General features: G+C 41.7%; 1 protein-coding gene across 1 annotated transcript in view; it reads right to left on the reverse strand.

Moving 5' to 3' along the window:
- Window positions 1-573: 573 nt before the first annotated feature.
- The window catches only part of ptpn11a (protein tyrosine phosphatase non-receptor type 11a), a 33,953-nt gene continuing 11,980 nt past the window's right edge, over window positions 574-22,546 (reverse strand). Inside the window, exons 5-16 of the mRNA XM_060909657.1 lie at window positions 20,508-20,627; window positions 17,078-17,191; window positions 16,857-16,953; window positions 16,644-16,723; window positions 16,292-16,450; window positions 13,635-13,766; window positions 13,304-13,458; window positions 12,942-13,009; window positions 12,680-12,831; window positions 12,421-12,533; window positions 4,605-4,705; window positions 574-2,745 (exon numbers count right to left, since the gene is read on the reverse strand). Of these exons, the coding sequence (XP_060765640.1) occupies window positions 4,636-4,705; window positions 12,421-12,533; window positions 12,680-12,831; window positions 12,942-13,009; window positions 13,304-13,458; window positions 13,635-13,766; window positions 16,292-16,450; window positions 16,644-16,723; window positions 16,857-16,953; window positions 17,078-17,191; window positions 20,508-20,627 (1,260 nt within the window). The 3' untranslated portion in view covers window positions 574-2,745; window positions 4,605-4,635. The remainder of the gene's footprint in view (window positions 2,746-4,604; window positions 4,706-12,420; window positions 12,534-12,679; window positions 12,832-12,941; window positions 13,010-13,303; window positions 13,459-13,634; window positions 13,767-16,291; window positions 16,451-16,643; window positions 16,724-16,856; window positions 16,954-17,077; window positions 17,192-20,507; window positions 20,628-22,546) is intronic.

Below are 22,546 nucleotides of genomic sequence, written 5' to 3' on the forward strand. Positions count from 1 at the left end.
TCCCTGGCATTCCACATGAAGGGATTACCCATGCTTTCAAGAATGCCACACAATATGAATTCAAAATGTCACTTTTCTAGGAGGCACAGTTCAGCACCTTTTTCCTCAAAGTGCCTGGCGAATAACCTTCCCAAGGTTTTTGGGAACTGAAAGTCAGAGAGATTTCTGCCACGGCAGCCATAAAATCAAAGATGAAACATAAGATTAGGTGACTGATGCCAAGTTAACAACTACTGTAAGAACGAACAAGCCGATCGTTTTATCGTTTACCGGCCAATAATAGCAGGTATTGCTAATAGATAACAAAACACTTATCCAAGTCAGGGTTATGTCGGATCCTAAGGCAGACCCATCTATCGCAATGGTACCGTGCACACGTTCTTACACTCACTCAGTCACCCCTAGGGGCAATCTTATCTAGAGTAGACAATTAACGGTTTTGGGAGGAAACTGGCGAACCCAGAGGAAACCCAACACACACAAACATGGGCACTGACGTGAGCTCAGCAGACTCACACTACGGTGCTGCCCCGTTCACGTGTCAATAAAAACCAAATAAGACCAAAACCAAAATATGAGTTTGTTGTTTATTGTTATAGACAAATTGATAAAATGGTTAATTGCATTGATAGCCAGACAACACAATAACCTCTATTAGCTTCGGCAGGGCTCACATTCCGCCGTGAGAAAAGTTGCTGGGTTAAACATACAGTATATTTTATTGGCATTTAGATATGTTTAGTAAGTACATTCTCCTCTACAAGATTCATGTACAATATACAAGTTCAAAAATATAGTTTGTTTGCATTGAATTCATTTCCCATTTACGCTCTTCAGGATGACAAAAATTCACATTAGCATGTTCTGGGGTTACAAGTCAGACTTTTTATGGCGACGAATCTTGATGACTATGGAGATTCTCAAAGACAAGTGTCGGTGTGTGAGTGTGTACGCAAAGACGTTACTAAGTGCACAGATGAAACCGGATGAAAAAGACCACAAAAAAAAAAAAAAAAAAAGTGCATGGGCCCAAAAATTTTTTTTACATTTTTAAAAATAAAAAATTAGGCATCAAGGAGCTGAAAGCTTATCAGCAGTTTCTCAGGACCCTATCATACATACAACACCATAAGCAATCCACAGTAAGAGACACACTCACTACAGTACAATAAATGGACGCAGTACAGTTTGCTGATTACAAGCCCTGAACATCTGGGCGATCCTCACCTGCGAGAACAGAATCGAACACTTAGCTTCCCATAAGGCCCATTAAAGGTATTAATAGAAAAGATTAGTATTGTAATTATGAATATAATTCAAATAGCAGAATTACATTCAGAAGTGTCTGAAGAGAACTAGTCAAATTATAAAATGATATCATGGGGGGGGCAAGAGATCACACATCACAAATTTGAAATGGTGAGGCCGAAGAATGAAGAAACGCTTTAAACCGTGTGCGGAATAATACATTAACAAAAAGAATGGGAATTTCGTTACAGAAACAAGAAATACTGATGACACAAATTCAGACAGATTGGAGAAGAGTTTGGTCGAAGGAGACGGTCTGCTGGAGCGAAAATAAAAATGGAACGATTCAGACATACCTGCAAGAATACATACTGTAAGAAGATGACTTTTTTTTAATAACATTTATATTTAAAAAAAAAGGATTTTTCATCAGCGAGGACCTCAAAAGCCTCTCAACATGCAGTCATGTTTTCAACAAGGACTTGGAAATGATTTCATGGTGCCCATACATACGTGTACACAACAGGCAATTTTTTTTTTAAGGCAAACAAAAAAAAGGCACATTATTTAAAAAAAAAAAAAAAAAAAGAATAGAATGAATATGACAAACAGTAAAAAGTTCAAACCCCAACAATGATTCAGTAACTTTGACACAACCAGGATGGAGCGGTTTTAAAAATACCCGAATCCTAACAATCCATGGGTCAAGGGACATACAAGATGTGCTGGATTTTGGATTGAGTCTCCCAAAAGAGCAGCTCCTTCTCCTCTTAAAATTAAACACTACACTCTAAGTAGGGCGAACTGAAGTGGGACACAGCTATACCTTTGATGGAGGGGAAGGGGGAGGACAGGAAGAAGGGGGAGGGGAAAAAAAAAAAAGCAAGCTGATCACGTCAGGCTCTGAGGAAGAATTTCCCTTTAAATCTTTTACCTGGCGGCCAAAGAATTGACAACATGAGAACTGGACGACTAGTTAAGGCTCGGTGTCAAGCATGTGCCTTTTCACATCCTTACAGAATACCATAATTCTCTGAATAATTTGAATAGAATCTTGCTTTGGTTAAAAAAAATAATAAAAAATAAAAAATACAAAAAAGACAGACAGACAGGAAAATGACAAGACAGCAAAAGCTCTTTTCTAAATTTTGCTAATTGCAGCCTGAATGGATTGTGGAGAACTCCACAGCGGGTCAGTTTGTTTATGCAGGGTCTCTCTCTTTCTCTCCCCCTTTCCCTTGTCTCCGTCGTCACGAGTAAGGCTTCATGATGTTCACAGTGGTTTCTTAGCATGGGGTGCGGTAGGGTGGGGGGTTTTAAAAAAAAAAAAAGCTGCTTTGCAGGGAGCAGAAAGGAATTTACTCCATCCACATCTCTCCCTCACACACTGGTCTGCATTTTCTCTCCCTCTTTTTTTTTTGAATACATTTTATTTTCATCTTTCCGTGTAGCGATGATCACATTTCAGGTGCGGCTGGCAATAAGGAAAAATGGTTGCTGTGGAAATAAGAGTTTCGGATTAGAAGCGAGTCGACACTCAGACAGAAAAACAAAGTACGTAAAACAAAAACATTTTTCACATCATAGGGCAATCGTGCGTTTTTTGGCCCATTTTTAAAATTCAGCATTTCTCTAGAGATGTACTAGTTTGTGACGTGCACAGAGATCTACATACTTAACAAAATCACATTCAGTGTGATCTTCAGTACGTCGTTCGCTTTTTTTTTTTTTTAAATGAGTTTGGTCTTCGGATTCAGCAAATCATAAATCCATTAGGCAGCTCACTTCACCTGGCAAGTGAGTGTCTTAACATGCTGCTCAGAGCTGTGGTTTTGGTTGCCCGGATACCTAACAGACTAGGCTAAAAATGGTAGATAACAATGTAGTCGGGTTCAGCAAGCTAGTCAGATAGTTAAGTGCAGTAATACTCGGACGTACACAAAACGAGTCCTGACATTCCTGCATAGGTGATGATTCCATCATAGCGATTACCCTTTTCTAAGAACGTAACACACTGTGTGCGCGCTCTTTACCAAAAGATAACAAATAGGTACCCACTGTCCCCCCCCCCCCTTCCTCCTCCACTCTACATGTTTAATTGAGAGGCATCAGTGAATGTTTATTTTGCTCGGTTTTGTTGTTTCCACACACCAGTCAGAACCTACTAATTCAATAGTGTCTTTATTTTTATTAATTAAGACACTTCATATCTTAAAAAGTAATAATGGATGGCGTTTGTTCACTTAATTGAGCAGTTCTTGACATATGGATTACTACAGTTGTCGAATAGGGCTACTTACTGAAAAAAAATTTCTTTATATTTACTGTTCAATCGCAAATGCAATAAGGCGGCACCAAACTGCACTAATTAACTTTTGACGAGGCACCTGTTAACTGAAAAGCATCCCAGGTGACTCTCATATGAAACCGGTTATGATAACGCCAAGCGTGCGCAAAGTGTCAAGGTAAACGGCGACTACTTTGAAGAATCGAAAATATGTGAAACATTTTTGGGTTTACACCACATAATTCCAGATTTTATTTCATAGTTTTGAGGTCGGGCGGCACGGTGGTGTAGTGGTTAGCGCTGTCGCCTCACAGCAAGAAGGTCCTGGGTTCGAGCCCCGTGGCCGGCGAGGGCCTTTCTGTGCGGAGTTTGCATGTTCTCCCCGTGTCCGTGTGGGTTTCCTCCGGGTGCTCCGGTTTCCCCCACAGTCCAAAGACATGCAGGTTAGGTTAACTGGTGACTCTAAATTGACCGTAGGTGTGAATGTGAGTGTGAATGGTTGTCTGTGTCTATGTGTCAGCCCTGTGATGACCTGGCGACTTGTCCAGGGTGTACCCCGCCTTTCGCCCGTAGTCAGCTGGGATAGGCTCCAGCTTGCCTGCGACCCTGTAGAAGGATAAAGCGGCTAGAGATAATGAGATGAGATGAGTTTTGAGGTCACTGGTCGACAATGGAGAGAAGAGTCAAAATACAGGGAAAAAAACAATGAATGAGTAGGGGCGTACAAACTTTTGGCTGGTACTGGATTATGAATTAAAAAAAAAAAAAACGTACTCAAGTATTCCATTAATTAATCCAAATGTGTAGTAGAGCAGGTGATGAGACTCGGAACAAGCTAGCCCATGCTAGAGTTACAGGATTGAGATGTGTCACACCTCGTAAAGTCAACGCTCGGGATTTTTCCTTTTCCGGTTGTGGAATGAAAGGAGGGGGAAAAACAAAACGCTGTGACCTTTATTTTATTTTACCCCATTTAAAAAAAAAAACCGAATAGCAAGGACATATAATCTTATTTGTTTGTTCATTTTGTTCATGCAGGAACTGTGTGGTGTGCAGTGAAGGGGATTACCTGTGAGTTGGACAGTGTTGTAGTCAGAACCTCATCTGTGACTCTTCTGCTGCTGCATCAGACCCACATTCTCATACACTCTGGAGCTGTCCTCCCGCATACTACACACACACACACACACACACACACACACACACCTTCATGTAAAGACAGCTACCACCTACTACAGGCACTAAGGATTTTGCTCAGCTCCTGGTACACACATACGGACATGTGGGATATGATTTTATTACACAGTATCTGCAATTACTCCAATCACACTTTTGTGAAAGTTGATACTCCCAAAAAAAAAAAAAAAAAAAAAAAAAAAAAAAACACTTCATCTTTGGCTCACAAATGAAACAGGAGCCTAGTTAAATCAACATATGTGGAATGATCTGCACACGGCTGTGTTCAACTTTTCAATATGAACAGACACCTGCAGGAAGTCCCGCCTCCTCCTCCTCATTTCGCCTCATCTCAGCTGTGCGGGCCTGCAGAATCACTTAAACATCCACCATCCAGGAGAGTTCTCATGAATGCCGGAGTTCCTGACTGCACAGCTATTTTATTAGCTATACTATTACACACTCTTGTAAATCACCTTAAACTAAGCTTGACAGCACGCCGCTGCGCTGATGAACGTCCCAATACATTTGTACGGGAGAACATTTTTTTTTCCCGTTTGGCCTTTAAAGACATTTAATAAAAAGCGTTTACATAAAACTAGTTTTAATTCAAGAATAAATAACATTTACAGAATATCCTGTTAATTTTGTCCAGCGTTCTAAGTGTTTTTTTTTTTTTTTTAAACGTTGTGTAATGCAATAAACCAAACTCATGGGCGCTACCATCTTGGGTTTTTTAGTGATCTTCGTCACCGGTCCGTGTGTTTTGTTGTTGCTTCCAGCTTGCTCACTGCTGGTTCAATCAGCTTTAAACTCATGATTCTCACCTAGCTGTCGAATCTGTCATGTTGACTCATTTTTCCAATAAAAATCGGCTGAACGCTTTGCTGTCTAGCGCCCGTGAAAGATTGGCGCACTGAGGAAAATTGTGCATCCTTCCTAAAAATCAAAGGTTTTTTTTTTCCCCCCCCTCCATGAAAAAAAAAAAAAAATAAATAAATAAAATAATAATAATAATAATGTGGTAGCGTATAAATATCAGGAATAGTGTCTCATCTCATCTCATTATCTCTAGCCGCTTTATCCTTCTACAGGGTCGCAGGCAAGCTGGAGCCTATCCCAGCTGACTATGGGCGAAAGGCGGGGTACACCCTGGACAAGTCGCCAGGTCATCACAGGGCTGACACATAGACACAGACAACCATTCACACTCACATTCACACCTACGGTCAATTTAGAGTCACCAGTTAACCTAACCTGCATGTCTTTGGACTGTGGGGGAAACCGGAGCACCCGGAGGAAACCCACGCGGACACGGGGAGAACATGCAAACTCCGCACAGAAAGGCCCTCGCCGGCCCCGGGGCTCGAACCCAGACCTTCTTGCTGTGAGGCGACAGCGCTAACCACTACACCACCGTGCCGCCCAGGAATATTGTTTTGGAGATAATTAACACAAGTTTGACCCTCTTATACACGGCGCATTCAAGCACCACCATCATTAATCATGCTTGGTGTTCACAATTTAAAGTGAACATACCCGGTGAATTCTGACTTTTCTTTTAAAACACAAAGGATGGACCAATTTCATGAACGTTTTGCTTTTAAGATTTCTAGGTGTATAATTGTGATCAACAAGAAGCCGCCTTTATCTGTAATTCGTACCCTGATACGCAATGCTAAATCTCTTTATTTTTGGCTTTTTGGTCGATTAATTTCTGATTGGGGTTCTCGCTCATTAATGCAAAATTAAACCAGTGGAAAATGATTGCTGGTTTGTGACCGGGGCAACAGACAGAAATGAAAATTTTATAAAAAACACTGGATTTTCAAATATTCATAAATTTTTTTTTTTAAAGAAATTTTTACAAAATTAAACAAGTTTTCACTGCAGATCTTCATGCTCTAATTTGATACGTTACACAACACTGACAACTACTTAAGTGGCCCGTCATTGCTACTTAAATCTGAAATAGTAGAAACACTCATTTTTTATGCCTCCGCCACTTTAAAGTGCAGGAGGCATTATGTTTTCGGGTTGTCCGTCTGTCCGTGCGTCTGTCCGTCCCGAAACCTTGTGAACATGATATCTCAAAGGCTAATGAAAGGAATTACCAAACTTTCACCATTTGTGCGCTTTGGGACAAACATGAACTGATTAGATTTTGAGGTTAAAAGGTCACAGGTCAAGATTACTATGAGGTCAAATGTCCAGCCCCAAACTTTGTGAACGCCATATCTCAAAGACTAATGAAAGGAATTTCACCAAACTTTCACCATTTGTGCACTTTGGGACAAAGATGAAATGATTAGATTTTGAGATCAAAAGGTCTAAGGTCAAGGTCACCGTGAGGTCAAATGTCTGTCCGAAAACCTTGTAAACACAATATCTCCAAGGCAGATGAAAGGAATTTCACCAAACTTTCACCATTTGTGCATTTGGGGACAAACATGAACTGATTAGATTTTGAGGTTAAAAGGTCACAGGTCAAGATTACTGTGAGGTCAAATGTCCAGCCCCAAATCACAGCTTAAGGCGTGTCGTCTACCAGGTGGAGGCATCCCCATCGACGCCGTTGGCGTCAAGTTCTGTCTTTTTTTTTAGGCTAAAGTTTCTGGACAACTCAACTACATCAAGATTTCTCACATTTATAAAATTCCATTTGCGACCATCCGTTAAGGAAAACTAAACATTTGGACTCTTAGAAATTAAGATTCAGAAAAAAGTGGTTTTCCTTTCAGTTTAACTTTCAGACAAACCTACAGAGTCCACTACCGAGATCCATTTTTATTCTGTCAGTTATCAAAAAGTAATACAATTTTGGCTAAATGCTACGAGTGATTTTTATAATTAAAATCTAGAAGGCATGAACTGTTAAAAAATGTAGGTATGTTTAAATGTACAGTAGGGGAAATAAGTATTTAACATCTATTCTTCTAATAAACATTCACCTCATTTCCAGAAAAGTTGGGATATTTTCCAAAAAAAAAAAATCTGGGATTTGTTAATTCATATGAACCTTTATTTAACTGACAAACACAAAGAATTTCAATAGTTTTACTGACCAACTTAATTTTATTTTTTTTATATATTACAAAATAAACAGTGAGAATTTGATGCCTGCAACACACTCCAAAACAGTTAGGACAAAGGCATTATTACCATTGTATTACATCTTTCCTTTTAACAACACTTTAATCGTATGGGATCTGATCATACTAATTGTTGCAGTTGGAATGTGTGTCCATTCGTGCTTGATACAAGACTTCAGCTGCTCAACAGTCCGTGGTCGCCATTGTCTGATTCTCCTTTTCACCACGCATTCTCAGTAGGAGACGGATCTGGACTGACAGCAGGCCAGTCAAGCACACGCACTCTATGAAGCCACACTATTGTAGCCCATTCAGAATGAAGCCTTGCATTGTCCTGCTGAAATAAGCATGGACTTCCCAGGAAGAGACATTTCCTTGATAAATATCTCTCTCTAAAATCATGATACATCAATGGTACCTTCACACACACACAAATCACCCATGCCGTGGGCACCGATGCCCCATACCATCACAGATGCTGGCTTTTGAACTTTTCTCTGATAAACTGGATGGTCATGTTCACCTTTGGTACTAAGAACTCAATATCTGGTTTTCGTGAAAACAAGCTGAAATGTGGACTCATCTGACCACCGCACAGGTTTTCACTGTCTTTTGGTCCATCGGAGATAAATTTGGGCCCAGAGAAAAATCGGCTGCATTTCTGCATAGAATTGCTGAATGGCTTCCTCCTTGTGTAATACAGTTTTAGGTTGCATTTCTGGACGCAGCGGCAGACTGTGTAAAGTGACAACACTGTCGCAAAGTACTCCCAAGCCCATGTGGCTATATTTGTCACATTAGCATGATGGTTTCTCAGGCAGTGCCGCCTGAGGGCTCGAAAGTCATGCTCATTGAACAGTGGTTTCCGACTTTGCCCTTTACACAGAGATGTCTCTAAATTCCCTGAATTTTCTCTCAGTATTATGTACTGTGGCTTTTGAAAGATCTAAAATTTGGCATTGAGAAATGCTCTTTTTTAATTGACTAACACTTCTCTTACAAATTCTGGCACAAAAGAGTGAGCCACGACCCATCCTCGCTTGCAAGGACTGGGTCTAAAATGAGCAGCACCAAAGGCTCAATCATGTTACCAATTAACCTGTTTATTGTGGAATCTTCCAAAATGAAAGTTACTTGAACATCCTATAAACTTTTCAGTCTTATTTTGCCTCTGTCCCAACTTTTTTTTGTGTGTTTTTTTTTTGCAGGCATCAAATTCTAACTTCATTTATATTTACAAAATAGAATTAAGTTGGTAAGTAAAAATACTGAATATTTTCTTTGTACTTTTGTCAGTGAAATAAAGCTTCATGTGAACTAACAAATGACAGACTTTTGTTTTTATTGCGTTTTAGAAAAATATCCCAACTTTTCTGGAAATGGGGTTAGTATTTCCCATGCAGCTATTCACGTGAAATGCTGAGCAGACGTTGGTATTAATGCAATAAAACCATGCAGAAAAAGAAATCATAATATTCCAATCCGTAAATAAGTTATGTACAATAAAAAAAGGGGGGGGGGGGTATTCAACACGGCAAGAAACCCAGCCGACTGCACTAATTAGTTCTCCTACTTGTGTTAATTAGAATCACCTCGGTCAGCGCATGTTGGTAGGTTTATACTTCCACTCTTTGAAAAAGGGGAACCCACCTATGAATGCAGTCAACAAATCTTTTCGCACCAAGCTGTCATGCAAGAAACATCTAATGATGTTTAGAGATGTAGAGCTCTGCCAAGACCTTCACTGCCAGGGGTGGGTTTCCCATAAGCTTCTTAACACTAAGAACATCTTAACTAGGAGAGAGTGTGTGTGTTCATTGGGATGCTTGCGCTACCATTTAACGATGATCTTTGTGCTACGATGCTTTTGGGAAACCCACCCCAGATTGTTGAGCAGCAGAGCAATGGCACGGTTTACCAACGGATTTCTCATCTTCTAAATGTTCCTATAACATGGATGCAAACGGCGCGCCTTTTGGCGGATGCCGCCTTTTTCACGGCTGTCTGGGGGGACTTGTGTGAATCGCGCAGATCCGATGATTTTTTTTTTGGGGGGGGGGGGGGGGGGGGTTGGAGTGTCTGATTATAATTTCATCAAAGTAAGTTCTGTATTAAAATTACTAAATAAGCAAATGCCGTTGAAATCCATGAAACATAGGAAGTGTAAGTATGAGAAGAAAACAGTAAATCAGAAAGCTGCGCACGTAAAGCCAATTACGTAACTTACGTTGGACTGATGGAAATCCTTGCGCGTGCAGCCAGCAGCAGATAATGGCGCGCAGCCAATTGGCTTTACGTGCGCAGCTTTCTGATTTACTGTTTTCTTCTCATACTTATACTTCCTATGTTTCATGGACTGTAACGGCATTTGCTTATTTAGTAATTTTAATACAGAATTTACTTTGATGAAATTATAAATCAGACACTCCAACGCCCCCCCCAAAAAAAAAATCAATCATCGGATCTGCGCGATTCACACAAGTCCCCCAGACAGCCGTGAAAAAGGCGGCATCCGCCAAAAGTCGCGCCGTTTGCATCCATGCTATAAGCACCATCATGACTTATCTATAACTACAAGTGGAAGGAACATCAACCATCCGCGCACAGGCGCTCATAGAAATATTTCCGACTGGGCGGTCAGAATGTTACTCAGAAAAGAAGCCCAAGAGCCAAGAACCTTTCGGAAAGAGCTCGGAGCAGTGGGTACAGTTTCACAGAGAAAACAATAGCCGATGCACTCATCAGCCATTCTCAATCACTCCATTACTGAAGAAAAGGCATGTTGAAGCTAGTCTGAAGTTTGTGATCGAACATTTAGATAACCCTGCAGATTACAGAGAGAATGCTGTCTGCTCAGATGAAACCCAAAAAAAGCCAGCAAACTTTTCACAGCACCACGTTTGGCTCTGCATATGACCCTAAAAATAAATATATATAAATCACACCTACAGTCAAATTCTGAGGTGGAAGCACCACAGTATGGAGCTGTTCATCTTCTCATGGTACCAGCAGAACTCACATTATCAAAGGGAAAAATGAATAGAGTCGTGTACTGGAAAATTCTTGAGAAGAGCCTGTTGCCACGCAGTAGGATGGCAAGGATGAGAAATGGATTTACTTTCCAGGGAGGACAACACTCCAAAGCATTCTGCAAAGAAGACTCTCAGCTGGTTCCACAGGAAGAAAATAAAAGCGCTGAAAGAACCCAGTCAGTCACCACACTTAAACCCGAGAGAAAATCTGCAGAATGAACTGAAAATCATGATTCAGCATTTCATTTAAAAAGACTATTTGTGTAGAAGAATGAGAGCCAAAATCCCACCTGAACACTGAGGATTAGTTTCTTCTTACAGGAAGTATCTCGAAGCAAACAAAGACTTCTCCGTCAAGTATTAAATATTTCTATTTCTGTGTAGTTTTATTGCATTCATACCAAACGCCTGCTCAGAACCTGATGTGAATAGCTGCACAGGAAATATGTTTAATAGAAAAATGGTTGAGGTGCTGAATACTAATCCCCCCACACATGTAGAAATGAGAGTGTTGTATTAATTATCCAGCAAAGTCTGAAGGGAGGGGGGAAGAAAAAAAAAAAAAAAGACGACAGAAACGTGATAGTGTTGCTCAAATGCCTGCTGAATGTGCTGACTAGACGGATCTAAGAACAGTCTGGGTGCGGCCTAATATTCTACAGAACATTTGAACGATAGCATGACTCCCAGCCCGCTACGACAGACACAAACAGTAAAAAACAAACGGCTGAAAGTATTGTCCAACCTTCTGTGTGCGCCGAGTTACAGAATTATCAACAGATGCTCAGACTCGGAGCCTATTCAAGCAACGGGACCGTTTTAGTAAAAGCAATGTGGGAGGCACAAGCAAAATGCCAGAACCAAAAAAAAAAAAAAAATCTATTCACACCAGTGGAGGAAAAAAAAAAAAAAACCCCACAATACAATCTTCAGTAAAAAAAACAATCAGCAGTGGTTTGCTTTTGTTAAGAATTAAAATGCTGACTTCATGTCAGAAGTGCACGTCATTTCCTGCTGCCTTGCATTTCGCTCTCATCACGCCGTTGCACTTGTGCCCCACTGAAAAGCAATCACAACCTGACTTGGGGGCCGCGAATGTAATCGGAGAAGGGGAGAAAGGCTTGCCCAGGATTTAGAAGAAGTTATTAAACTTCTTTCAGAGTGAACCAATTCATCAATGAAATTCCTGGACAGCATCATCAGCAGTGCAATAAGGGTTTTGCTTTTCAGAGTGGTCCATTTTCTCCATGTTATTAATGAAAAGCAATACCAGTACCTTTGTAGATTACATTTTACGTCTTTTTTTTTCCACTGGTGTGATTAATTATATTTCTTGTCCATAAACTACAACTGTTCTGCTTGACATTTATAGTTTCTGTACTGCTCAAAAGTCAAACTTATTAAAGAACAGATTTAAATTTCACTGGTCTTTATGAGCCATTAGCAGGAAGATACGCATGCTGGTTGAAATACACTGCATTATAAAACTGGAACAAATAAAGAACGCTCTTGGTAGTGGATGAGACATCGTACAGCGCTAAACCGGCTCTATCCTGACCAAACGAATAGATGAAAGGCTACTCACTCGGCACAGGTTGGCGTCGGAGTACAGGGAGGAAGCGGGCTCTGGTCCCCTCCGCTCAGATCCGTCAGCGAGTACTTAATATTGGTGTACTCTCGTCCTTTGATTTTGCTTTTCTGAAATGAAGAAGCCAAAACATCCCAAGATAAAAGCGCAACAATAACACAGAGGCACAGAAGAAGTTGATGCTGATTTCACATGGCAGCCTGAAAATGAAACGTCACACTAACAGGTAGCTCGAAAACAGACGAGTATAACCCACCTGCTCCTCCTCTATGCGGCGCTGCAGTGTCTCTATGTAATGCTGAACTGCCATGTAGATGAAGCGGTACTGGGCCTCAGTCTGCACCATTCCTGAGCGCTGTGACCGCACCATCTGGATCGTCTTGGGCACATCAATATCACAGTCCACTCCTAGCGATTTAACCAAAGCCCATATTTTTGAGTTTTAACCTTTGAAAATGGTCAATTACAGATACCGCTCTCCTTTTAGCTTTTCTGTCATAGGATTATTATAGCTTTACCTTTTTCTCTGATGATATCTATTAAGATGTCAATCACAATAAAGGTCCCAGTTCGTCCAATCCCGGCACTGATGAGAAAACAAAAACAAATATAAATTTAAAAAAAAAAAACACCGTATTTGGGTCTCGATGCATCCTGTAAGCACGAACATGTCACCTAAGAAAGCTATTCAGGAAAGAAAACCATTTTCGTGTCCTTTATTTCATTGCCTGTACTGCATTACATATTAGCTAAACGCGCCTTGGGTGTTGCGGAAAGCACATTAACGAAAGCACAGATGCCGAGACGACATAATGCGGATGAAATGAGAAACGCACGCAGTACATGCGTAAAGAGTTTCAGGCTTTAAGTTTTGCTTTACCTGCAGTGCACTACGATGGGGCCAGCCTCCAGAATGCCCTCTTGTTTCAGTTTGACCTCCTCTAGGAAGTCTAGCACACCACCGGGGTCAGTGGGCACGCCATGATCGGGCCAGGCACGGAAATGGTACTGCCATACAGTGCGCTCTGTGTTTCCCTGTACAACAAGAGCACTGCAGTGTTACACGCAGGCCAAGAAACCGGCTGAAATGATGTACCTTCAGCTGACCCGATCCTGTGGAGCTCTATTTTTTGGTACGACTCAAAACTAGATCTATTCAGCACATTTGAAAAGCAGCACTGCTTTGAGGTTTATGGGTTTCTTTGGATTACCTGTCCGACTTTCGAAAGCTTCAGCTCTCGCAGGATGTAATCATGAGCCGACGTTTCCTTGACGTTCCGCACTCGCATGGCACCGTATTCCTTTAGTGCCGACACGTCCGGCCAATACTTCACACACTTACTCTGTAACGACACGCAGTGACATCAAGTTGATAGAGAGATAGATAGATAGATATAAAAGTCAAAAAGCTCTAAGACAGATGTTATAATTTCAAAAAGGTGTGAAAGACGCCCCTCTGGAATTCTACAAAGAAGGAATACGCCATTTGCAGGAATTAGTCATGTGTCAATTTTCCCCATAGCAGCAAGCCCATGGTGGGTAAGCTAACTTGACATTCCTTGACAACCATAAGAGTTTGACTGGCGATGCGAAGCAACCCGTTTCTATAATAGCCGTTTTTACCTTTTCTACTGTCTTTTTTGACCCGAATTTTCGTGTGTATTTGGAAAAAAAGTTTGTTGGTCGCTGCCGAAATACAAGAGATCACACGCGAAGTTTTAGGACGTAAAATGGCCTCAAACGCGAATAAATCTGTCTTTCGATTACGTTCATTATGTCTTATATTGAATATTGGTCGTTTTTTCTTTTTTATCAGACATCTAATTTTTTAGGTTTGTTTACCTGACATGTTTCGACGTACGACTGTCATCTTCCTCAGAGTGTCACCGGATGTTATTGGTGACGCATCTTTTATCAGCTGATGTTTCCGAAGATAATAAACATCAGCGCTGGATCAGGGAGGCCATAGAGATCCGTAAGCGAAGTCCGAGGACCATCAACCGAAATGAGGGAGCATACATGCTCTCCCATACCTGGAGTGCCATCTTGCAGGGGACGAACTGACAGTAGAAGGCGTGACCGACCTGTCAATCCAGACAGGAAGGCCACGCCTTCGGAAACATCAGCTGATAAAAGATGCGTCACCAATAACATCCGGTGACACTCTGAGGAAGACGACAGTCGTACGTCGAAACATGTCAGGTAAACAAACCTAAAAAATTAGATGTCTGATAAAAAAGAAAAAACTAACAATAGCGAATAAATCTGCTTCTCATTCTCATCTCATTATCTCTAGCCGCTTTATCCTGTTCTACAGGGTCGCAGGCAAGCTGGAGCCTATCCCAACTGACTACGGGCGAAAGGCGGGGTACACCCTGGACAAGTCGCCAGGTCATCACAGGGCTGACACATAGACACAGACAACCATTCACATTCACACCTACGGTCAATTTAGAGTCACCAGTTAACCTAACCTGCATGTCTTTGGACTGTGGGGGAAACCGGAGCACCCGGAGGAAACCCACGCGGACACGGGGAGAACATGCAAACTCCGCACAGGAAGGCCCTCGCCGGCCACAGGGCTCGAACCCGGACCTTCTTGCTGTGAGGCGACAGCGCTAACCACTACACCACCGTGCCGCCCTAAATCTGCTTCTTATCAGCTAAAAACACATCTACAGATATATCTGTATTTATTTTCAAGAACCTTCACACATTAAGCGAATGATAAAAGGTAGAAAAGGAGAAATTATAAAAGTTATAAACATCCCTGAGAAATCCGCCATTTGGCGCGTGAAGTTCTTTCGGCGGCGACCAACTCAAGTCCAAAAAAACTCTTTTACGGCCAATGATTCGCTTTAACTTACAACAGGAGTTAAAACCACAAACTTTTTCCAAGTACACATGAAAATTCGGGTCAAAAAAAAAAAAAAAAAAGACAGTAGAAAAGGTAAAAACAGCTATTATAGAAATGGATTGCTTCGCATCGCCAGTCAAACTCTTATGGCTGTCAAGGAATGTCAAGTTAGCTTACCCACCACGGGCTTGTTGCTATGGGGAAAATCGACACGTGACCAATTCCTGCAAATGGCCTATCCTCTGATGGAAACACCGCTTGCAGAAGTGTTTAGACTTAAATGTCAGATATGTAGAGAAATAGCTTTCATCTCATTATCTCTAGCCGCTTTATCCTTCTACAGGGTCGCAGGCAAGCTGCAGCCTATCCCAACTGACTACGGGCGAAAGGCGGGGTACACCCTGGACAAGTCGCCAGGTCATCGCAGGGCTGACACATAGACACAGACAACCATTCACACTCACATTCACACCTACGGTCAATTTAGAGTCACCAGTTAACCTAACCTGCATGTCTTTGGACTGTGGGGGAAACCGGAGCACCCGGAGGAAACCCACGCGGACACGGGCAGAACATGCAAACTCCACACAGAAAGGCCCTCGCCGGCCCCGGGGCTCGAACCCAGGACCTTCTTGCTGTGAGGCGACAGCGCTAACCACTACACCACCATGCCGCCTAGAAATAGCTTTATTTTCATAAATAAAGATTTTCTTCAATTTGTCTTAGAACTTTTTCACTTACCCTCGTGTGTATGTGTATACCTATATATCCTATATAAAATTTGCCTCAGGGTCGATAATTTTACATGTTGATACATTTCAGAAATAGAAATTGCTGAAAGTTAGGGTCTTCTATTCACAACAGCCAGAGGTGCTTACGATACTGCACAGAAGAGTGTATAATTAGTGTGCGAATATATATATTTTTTCGTCCAGGAAATGGGAAAATGAAAAGGAGATAATCACAGCTGCAGGGTCTGAAAACACTCCAGAGGAAAAAAAACAAACAAACCTTGCTCCTCTCAACCTCTTTCGTCGTCATCACAATGACACGAGAGTTTTCCTGAAACACCATCCTCCAGAAGTCGCTTATTGTGTTCTGCAGGCAGCCCTGTGTAGCGATGTAGCTTTTCTTTAACCTGGCGTTGTTGCTCTTCGACTCTAACTCCGGCTGTGTGAGGAGAGCAGCGGTAAATAAACTAAAAAAAGTGCTTTAGACACACACACACACCGTATTAACTACGTGCTGAAGCTGGCATTACCTCCCGCCTTATTCTGCTGTTAATTTAAATCAAATGTGATCCATGCTCAAAGTTTTAAATAATGATCTCTTTAGATTCATCAGTGCATCATGTCGTTATTACCATGATAATGTTAGCGTTGATGTAATCAGAGCCCGGCTCGTTCGTGTCGCCATCGTTGAGGACTACTCGCGTGTGGTCGACTAAGAAGAGGATTACAGAGGAAGTAAAGTCAGCCATTTTTACTAATGCTGAATGCATAACTCCGTCTACGTCACTTCTATGTGCCTCTGCTTTAAGACATAAAGGAGGAAAAAAAAAAACAAATATACACACAGGGAAGGATGTTTTTGTATCGGTTCTTGTTCTTGTTCTCAGCACGCTGGCCCTCTTTGCGACTGTACAGCAGCTTGCACTCCTGCTGTTGAAGTGTCTATGCACAGTGGAAGAAAGTGCAGGAATGGAAATCATAAATCTCAGCATTGCTAAGAGAGCGCGCAGAGTAATGTAATAACATACTTAACCATGTTAACTGAACTGTGGATGATGGCGCTCACCTCGAACTCTTCCCAGAAGCCCTGTTTGACCTTATCAGTCGCCTCGGCCGGCTTGCTGAGCTCTCGCACTCGGCTCTCGATCTCGGCTGCGTTAATGCGTGTCGTGTTGAGAGGCTTTAAATACAACAGGCAAGAAGTCTTTAGAAGTACAAAACAGTTCTACATAGAAGAGCAACGGTTCTATGTGGAGGATACTTTAAATGTTCGTTTTATCTTTAATACGTTAATTTAAAAATGCCCCGAGACAAAGGAATATTTATGAACTGTACATGCTTAGTTTTAACCTTTCACCAAAGCGAAGTACAGTAGATTCGGATAAACTTCGATTCCAATCTTGATTTACTCCAATTACAACAAACATACCGTATGTTCGTGAAGAAGCCTGAAGCAGAGTTAATAGTTCTTGATTGCTGAACTATATTTTGATTAATATATTCTTAAAATAAGCATTTAAAAAAAAAAAAATGTAGTTACAAATATTTCCAGCATTTCAATTGACACAAGTACTAAATGCGTAATTAGGTTTAAGTAAGTAACACGTCACTAGTACAGACAGTACAGTATTACTGACGTCTAACATACAATCGGTTATAGCATGAGAATATTAAAAAATTTATAAGAATAACTTTTTTCTACTTATTTAGCACATTTATACTGATGAGCGAGTGATTTTTTTTAATGCCATGTTAGCACCTGAAGCTACATCTTGCCAAGAGTATTTCTAAAAAGGTATTAGAGTTACTTTATAAATAAATAATTAAAAAATTACATAAAACAAAGAATTAAGTAAGATGCTTTAACAACACACGTGACAGAAATTTGAACACTTTGTGGCGGCACCTTCTTAAAAACATCACCCAAAGTATTTTGAGAGTAAAAACGTTCTTTTGTGGCGTTTAGACCAGGACATCAAAGTAAAATCTGCCTGGTCACATTTGTACTGGTTCTGCACACTTTTTCACGATTATACAATTGGTGTGAACACTTGCAAACGGCGCGCCTTTTGGCGGATGCCGCCTTTTTCCACGGCTGAATCGCGCAGATCCGATTTTTTTTGGGGGGGGGGGGGGGGTTGGAGTGTCTGATTATAATTTCATCAAAGTAAATTTTGTATATAAGCAAATGCAGTTACAGTCCATGAAACATAGGAAGTATGAGAAGAAAACAGTAAATCAGAAAGCTGCACACGTTTGTGCAAAAGCTGCGCAGCTTTCTGATTTACTGTTTTCTTCTCATACTTCCTATGTTTCATGGACTGTAACTGCATTTGCTTATATACAAAATTTACTTTGATGAAATTATAATCAGACACTCCAACACCCCCCCCCAAAAAAAAAATCGGACCTGCGCGATTCAGACGTGAAAAAGGCGGCATCCGCCAAAAGGCGCGCCGTTTGCATCCCTGGAACAGTGAACTAGTGGTCAGTGGGAGAGGTTCTGCATTTTAACTCCATCTTCAGATGCTGAAATTCATTTTTCTGCCGAGTCTGTGTGAGGCGATTCGTTTTTGTGGCACTGAATCAGTGAATCAACTCTCCTCTGGATTGACTCTGATGTGAACTGAAAACAGGACGGTGACTTAATGACATAACGTACAGCATACAGGCCTGTTTTATAAAAATAAAAAAAAATAAAAAGGCCACACAGTCTTAAACACCGTATTTTTTTTTCATACAAACTTTGTTATAGATTTCTATTTTACGATTTCTACATTATCGAGTCAGGACAAAAACATTAGCGATCCAAACGTTTGTTTTCCAGCACAAAATTAAATATTACAGGGGAAAAAAAAAAAAGTTTGTATCTGAGCAGTTTATTCCACAAGAGACCACTTTTCAGACTGGGGGGGGGGGGGGGGGGGACAATGAAAGCTACTGGGTTTTGCTGCAAAATTAAGAAGCAGGCATGTTTATTATGGCTTACTGCTGTTTATCATATTGTTTTTAATGTCGAAACATTTCATTTCATCATTCTTGGTCTACAGCATTTCTTTACATGTGCCCAAGACTTTTGCACAGAACTGTGTATTATAAATACATACATGTTAAATTCTACAATTGCTGGGTTTCAGTCAAGTGACTTTTCTTAGCGGTTTTACCGGAAGTGAAATAGCTGGTGGTCTAAACGGCTGCCGTAGTGCAAACGACTAGCGATAAGTTATCAGAGTACGCTCGTGATCTAGAAGCCACTGCTGGCTTTAGATCTATTCAGAAGATTGCTGTGTGCAATGGAATCGACCCCGACAGTCTGGGAAAGAAGGATTTGTCATACGATCTCGAAAACCACCCTTCAGTCGAGTTCCCCGACATCTCGAACTATCTGGTGTTGCAGACGTCCTTCTACACCGCAAAACAGATGAAAGCGTGGAAGAGTACGGAGGCTTACGACTTTTTTTGTATGTGGCTGGGTAAAGGACCTCAGCATCAAGTCGCTCCTGAATGAATCCTGGATTGTTTTTGCCCGTGTAAGTATGGTTTTAAGCTTTTCCTTCGCGTCTTTACAAGGAAGCGCTGCAAGTTGAAGTGTAAACAAACAGTTTGCTTGATTCTCGCTTGTGTTGGCTCTTATCTCTCAGCTAAATCATTCACAAAGATCATCAGAAACCCCTTTAAAAGACCTGGATCTTAGTTAAACAAGACGGAGAAGAAGAAGTAGTGATCATGGAGCATTGTAACTTTACGGCTGGGGAAGAATTTTGTCGCGACATTCATGCATATGGACTTTGTGAGGAGTGACGAGGAAACAAAGAAACAGCCAGGGACTTTAGCGCTTCGTGACTTAAAAAAAAAAAAAAAGTACCGTAAAATAACGACACATAGCAAGAAAAGTACTTGGAAAACACTAAGGACATAGCGGAGAGGGAGATCCAAACCTTTCATGAAGAAGTGATCACTGCATGCTTCGACTCGGCCCACTTCAATTTCAGTGAGAGGCTCAAAAGCCATCTTTCTCGACGTCTTTTTATGAAATCCTGTTTGTTCACCCTTTATTAGTTCACAAGGAACCCTGAAGAAACTATCAGTTTCACGGTTTGATCGATTCGAACAACCTAAAACAATGCAAGCGTTTTTCATCCGAGCAATGCACCTTCTCCGTACAAACGCTTTGTCAACTGAGCTCCGGTAGACCACCAGCTAAGGTTCTGAATAACTAATGAGGCAGATGTGACGTCACATGAAACCCAGCAATAAATGTTTATCATCAATGCTACTGGGTCAAAATAATTTTTTCTCCTTACAAGGTCATTTGTTCAAATATCTTCTCTTCTGGCATATCGGCGAAATAATTACAATTTCTTGCCAACTATTCGATTAGCAGTTACAATCCGAGCCTGACCAAGAACTCCATGCACCACCAGTCACATGCACTTAAAGTATAAACAGGGATGAATTTTTACTTGGTATGTGCAGTCACTCTGCCTAAAACCCACCTGTTTGAGCTGAAGCACAGTGCCCAGTGTTTCCACCATGGGGTTTTTCTTGTAGTGTTCAACCAGGTCTGTCAGGGAATCAAACTTCTCCCCTCCACCAACATCATACTTCATATCATGCTGGGAAACAAAAACGTAGCTGGTTATATAAGACGACGCTGAACCAAGAAGCCTTTATCCGTCACACGTACAGTGCTCAGCGTAAATAAGTCCACCCCCTTTGAAAAGTAACATTTTAAACAATATCTCAATGAACGGGGCGGCACGGTGGTGTAGTGGTTAGCGCTGTCGCCCTACAGCAAGAAGGTCCTGGGTTCGAGCCCCGGGGCCGGCGAGGGCCTTTCTGTGTGGAGTTTGGATGTTCTCCCCGTGTCCGCGTGGGTTTCCTCCGGGTGCTCCGGTTTCCCCCACAGTCCAAAGACATGCAGGTTAGGTTAACTGGTGACTCTAAATTGACCGTAGGTGTGAATGTGAGTGTGAATGGTTGTCTGTGTCTATGTGTCAGCCCTGTGATGACCTGGCGACTTGTCCAGGGTGTACCCCGCCTTTCGCCCGTAGTCAGCTGGGATAGGCTCCAGCTTGCCTGCGACCCTGTAGAAGGATAAAGCGGCTAGAGATAATGTGATGTGATGTGTGATGTGATCTCAATGAACACAATTTCCAAAATGTTGACAAGACAAAGTTTAATATAACATCTGTTTAACTTCTAACGTGAAAGTAAGGTTAATAATATAAACTTAGATTACACATTTTTTCAGTTTTACTCAAATTAGGGTGGTGCAAAAATGAGTGCACCCCACAACAAAAACTAGTACTTTGTATGGCCTCCATGATTTTTAATGACAGCACCAAGTCTTCTCGGCATGGAATGAACAAGTTGGTGATGTTTTGCAACGTCAATCTTTTTCCATTCTTCAACAACGACCTCTTTTAGTGACTGGATGCTGGATGGAGAGTGATGCTCAACTTGTCTCTTCAGAATTCCCCACAGGTGTTCGACTGGGTTCAGATCAGGAGACGTACTTGGCCACTGAATCACTTTCACCCTGCTCTTCTTCAGAAATCCAACAGTGGCCTTAGATGTGTGTTTAGTCACGTTGGAAAAGTGCACGACGACCAAGGGCACGGAGTGATGGTAGCATCTTCTCTTTCAGTATAGAGCAATACATCTGTGAATTCATGATGCCATCAATGAAATGCAGCTCCCTGACACCAGCAGCACTCATGCAGCCCTGCATAATGTCACTGCCACCACCATGTTTCACTGTAGGCACCAGGCATTTTTCTTTGTATTCCTCACCTTTGCGATGCCATACAGTTTTGAAGCCATCAGTTCCAAAAACATTTATCTTGGTCTCATCACTCCAGAGTATAGAGTCCCAGTAGTTTTCATCTTTATCAGCACGGGCCCTGGCAAACTCTAGGCGGGCTTTTTTGTGCCTGGGCTTTAGGAGAGGCTTCTTTCGTGGACGGCATCCATGCACGCCATTCCTCTGCAGCGTACGCCGTATTGTGTCACGTGAAATAGTCACCCCAGTTTGGCTTTCTACTTCTTTAGATAACTGCAGCGAACTCGCATGCCGATTTTCTTCGACCCTTCTCATCAGAAGATGCTCCTGTCGAGGTGTTAACTTCCGTGAACGACCTGGACGTCTCTGTGAGATGGTTGCAGTTCCATCTTTCGTAAATTTTTGTACCACTTTTGCTACAGTATTCTGACTGATAAGTAAAGCTTTGCTGATCTTCTTGTAGCCTTCACCTTTGTGGTGTAAAGAAATTATTTTCTTTCTCAGGTCTTGTCTCATTTCTCTTCCATGTGGTGCCGTTGCTGACAGCATGAAATGGGGAGGGGTTTTCTTTAAGTAACACCCTTTTATAGTCAGCTGTCTGCTGGACACCTGTGTAATGACCAATTAGTCTCACCTGTGATTTGTCATCTCATTCATTCTCATTATCTCTAGCCGCTTTATCCTTCTACAGGGTCGCAGGCAAGCTGGAGCCTATCCCAGCTGACTACGGGCGAAAGGCGGGGTACACCC

This window comes from Neoarius graeffei, chromosome 25 (genome assembly GCF_027579695.1).
Source record: "Neoarius graeffei isolate fNeoGra1 chromosome 25, fNeoGra1.pri, whole genome shotgun sequence".
NCBI lineage: Eukaryota > Metazoa > Chordata > Actinopteri > Siluriformes > Ariidae > Neoarius > Neoarius graeffei.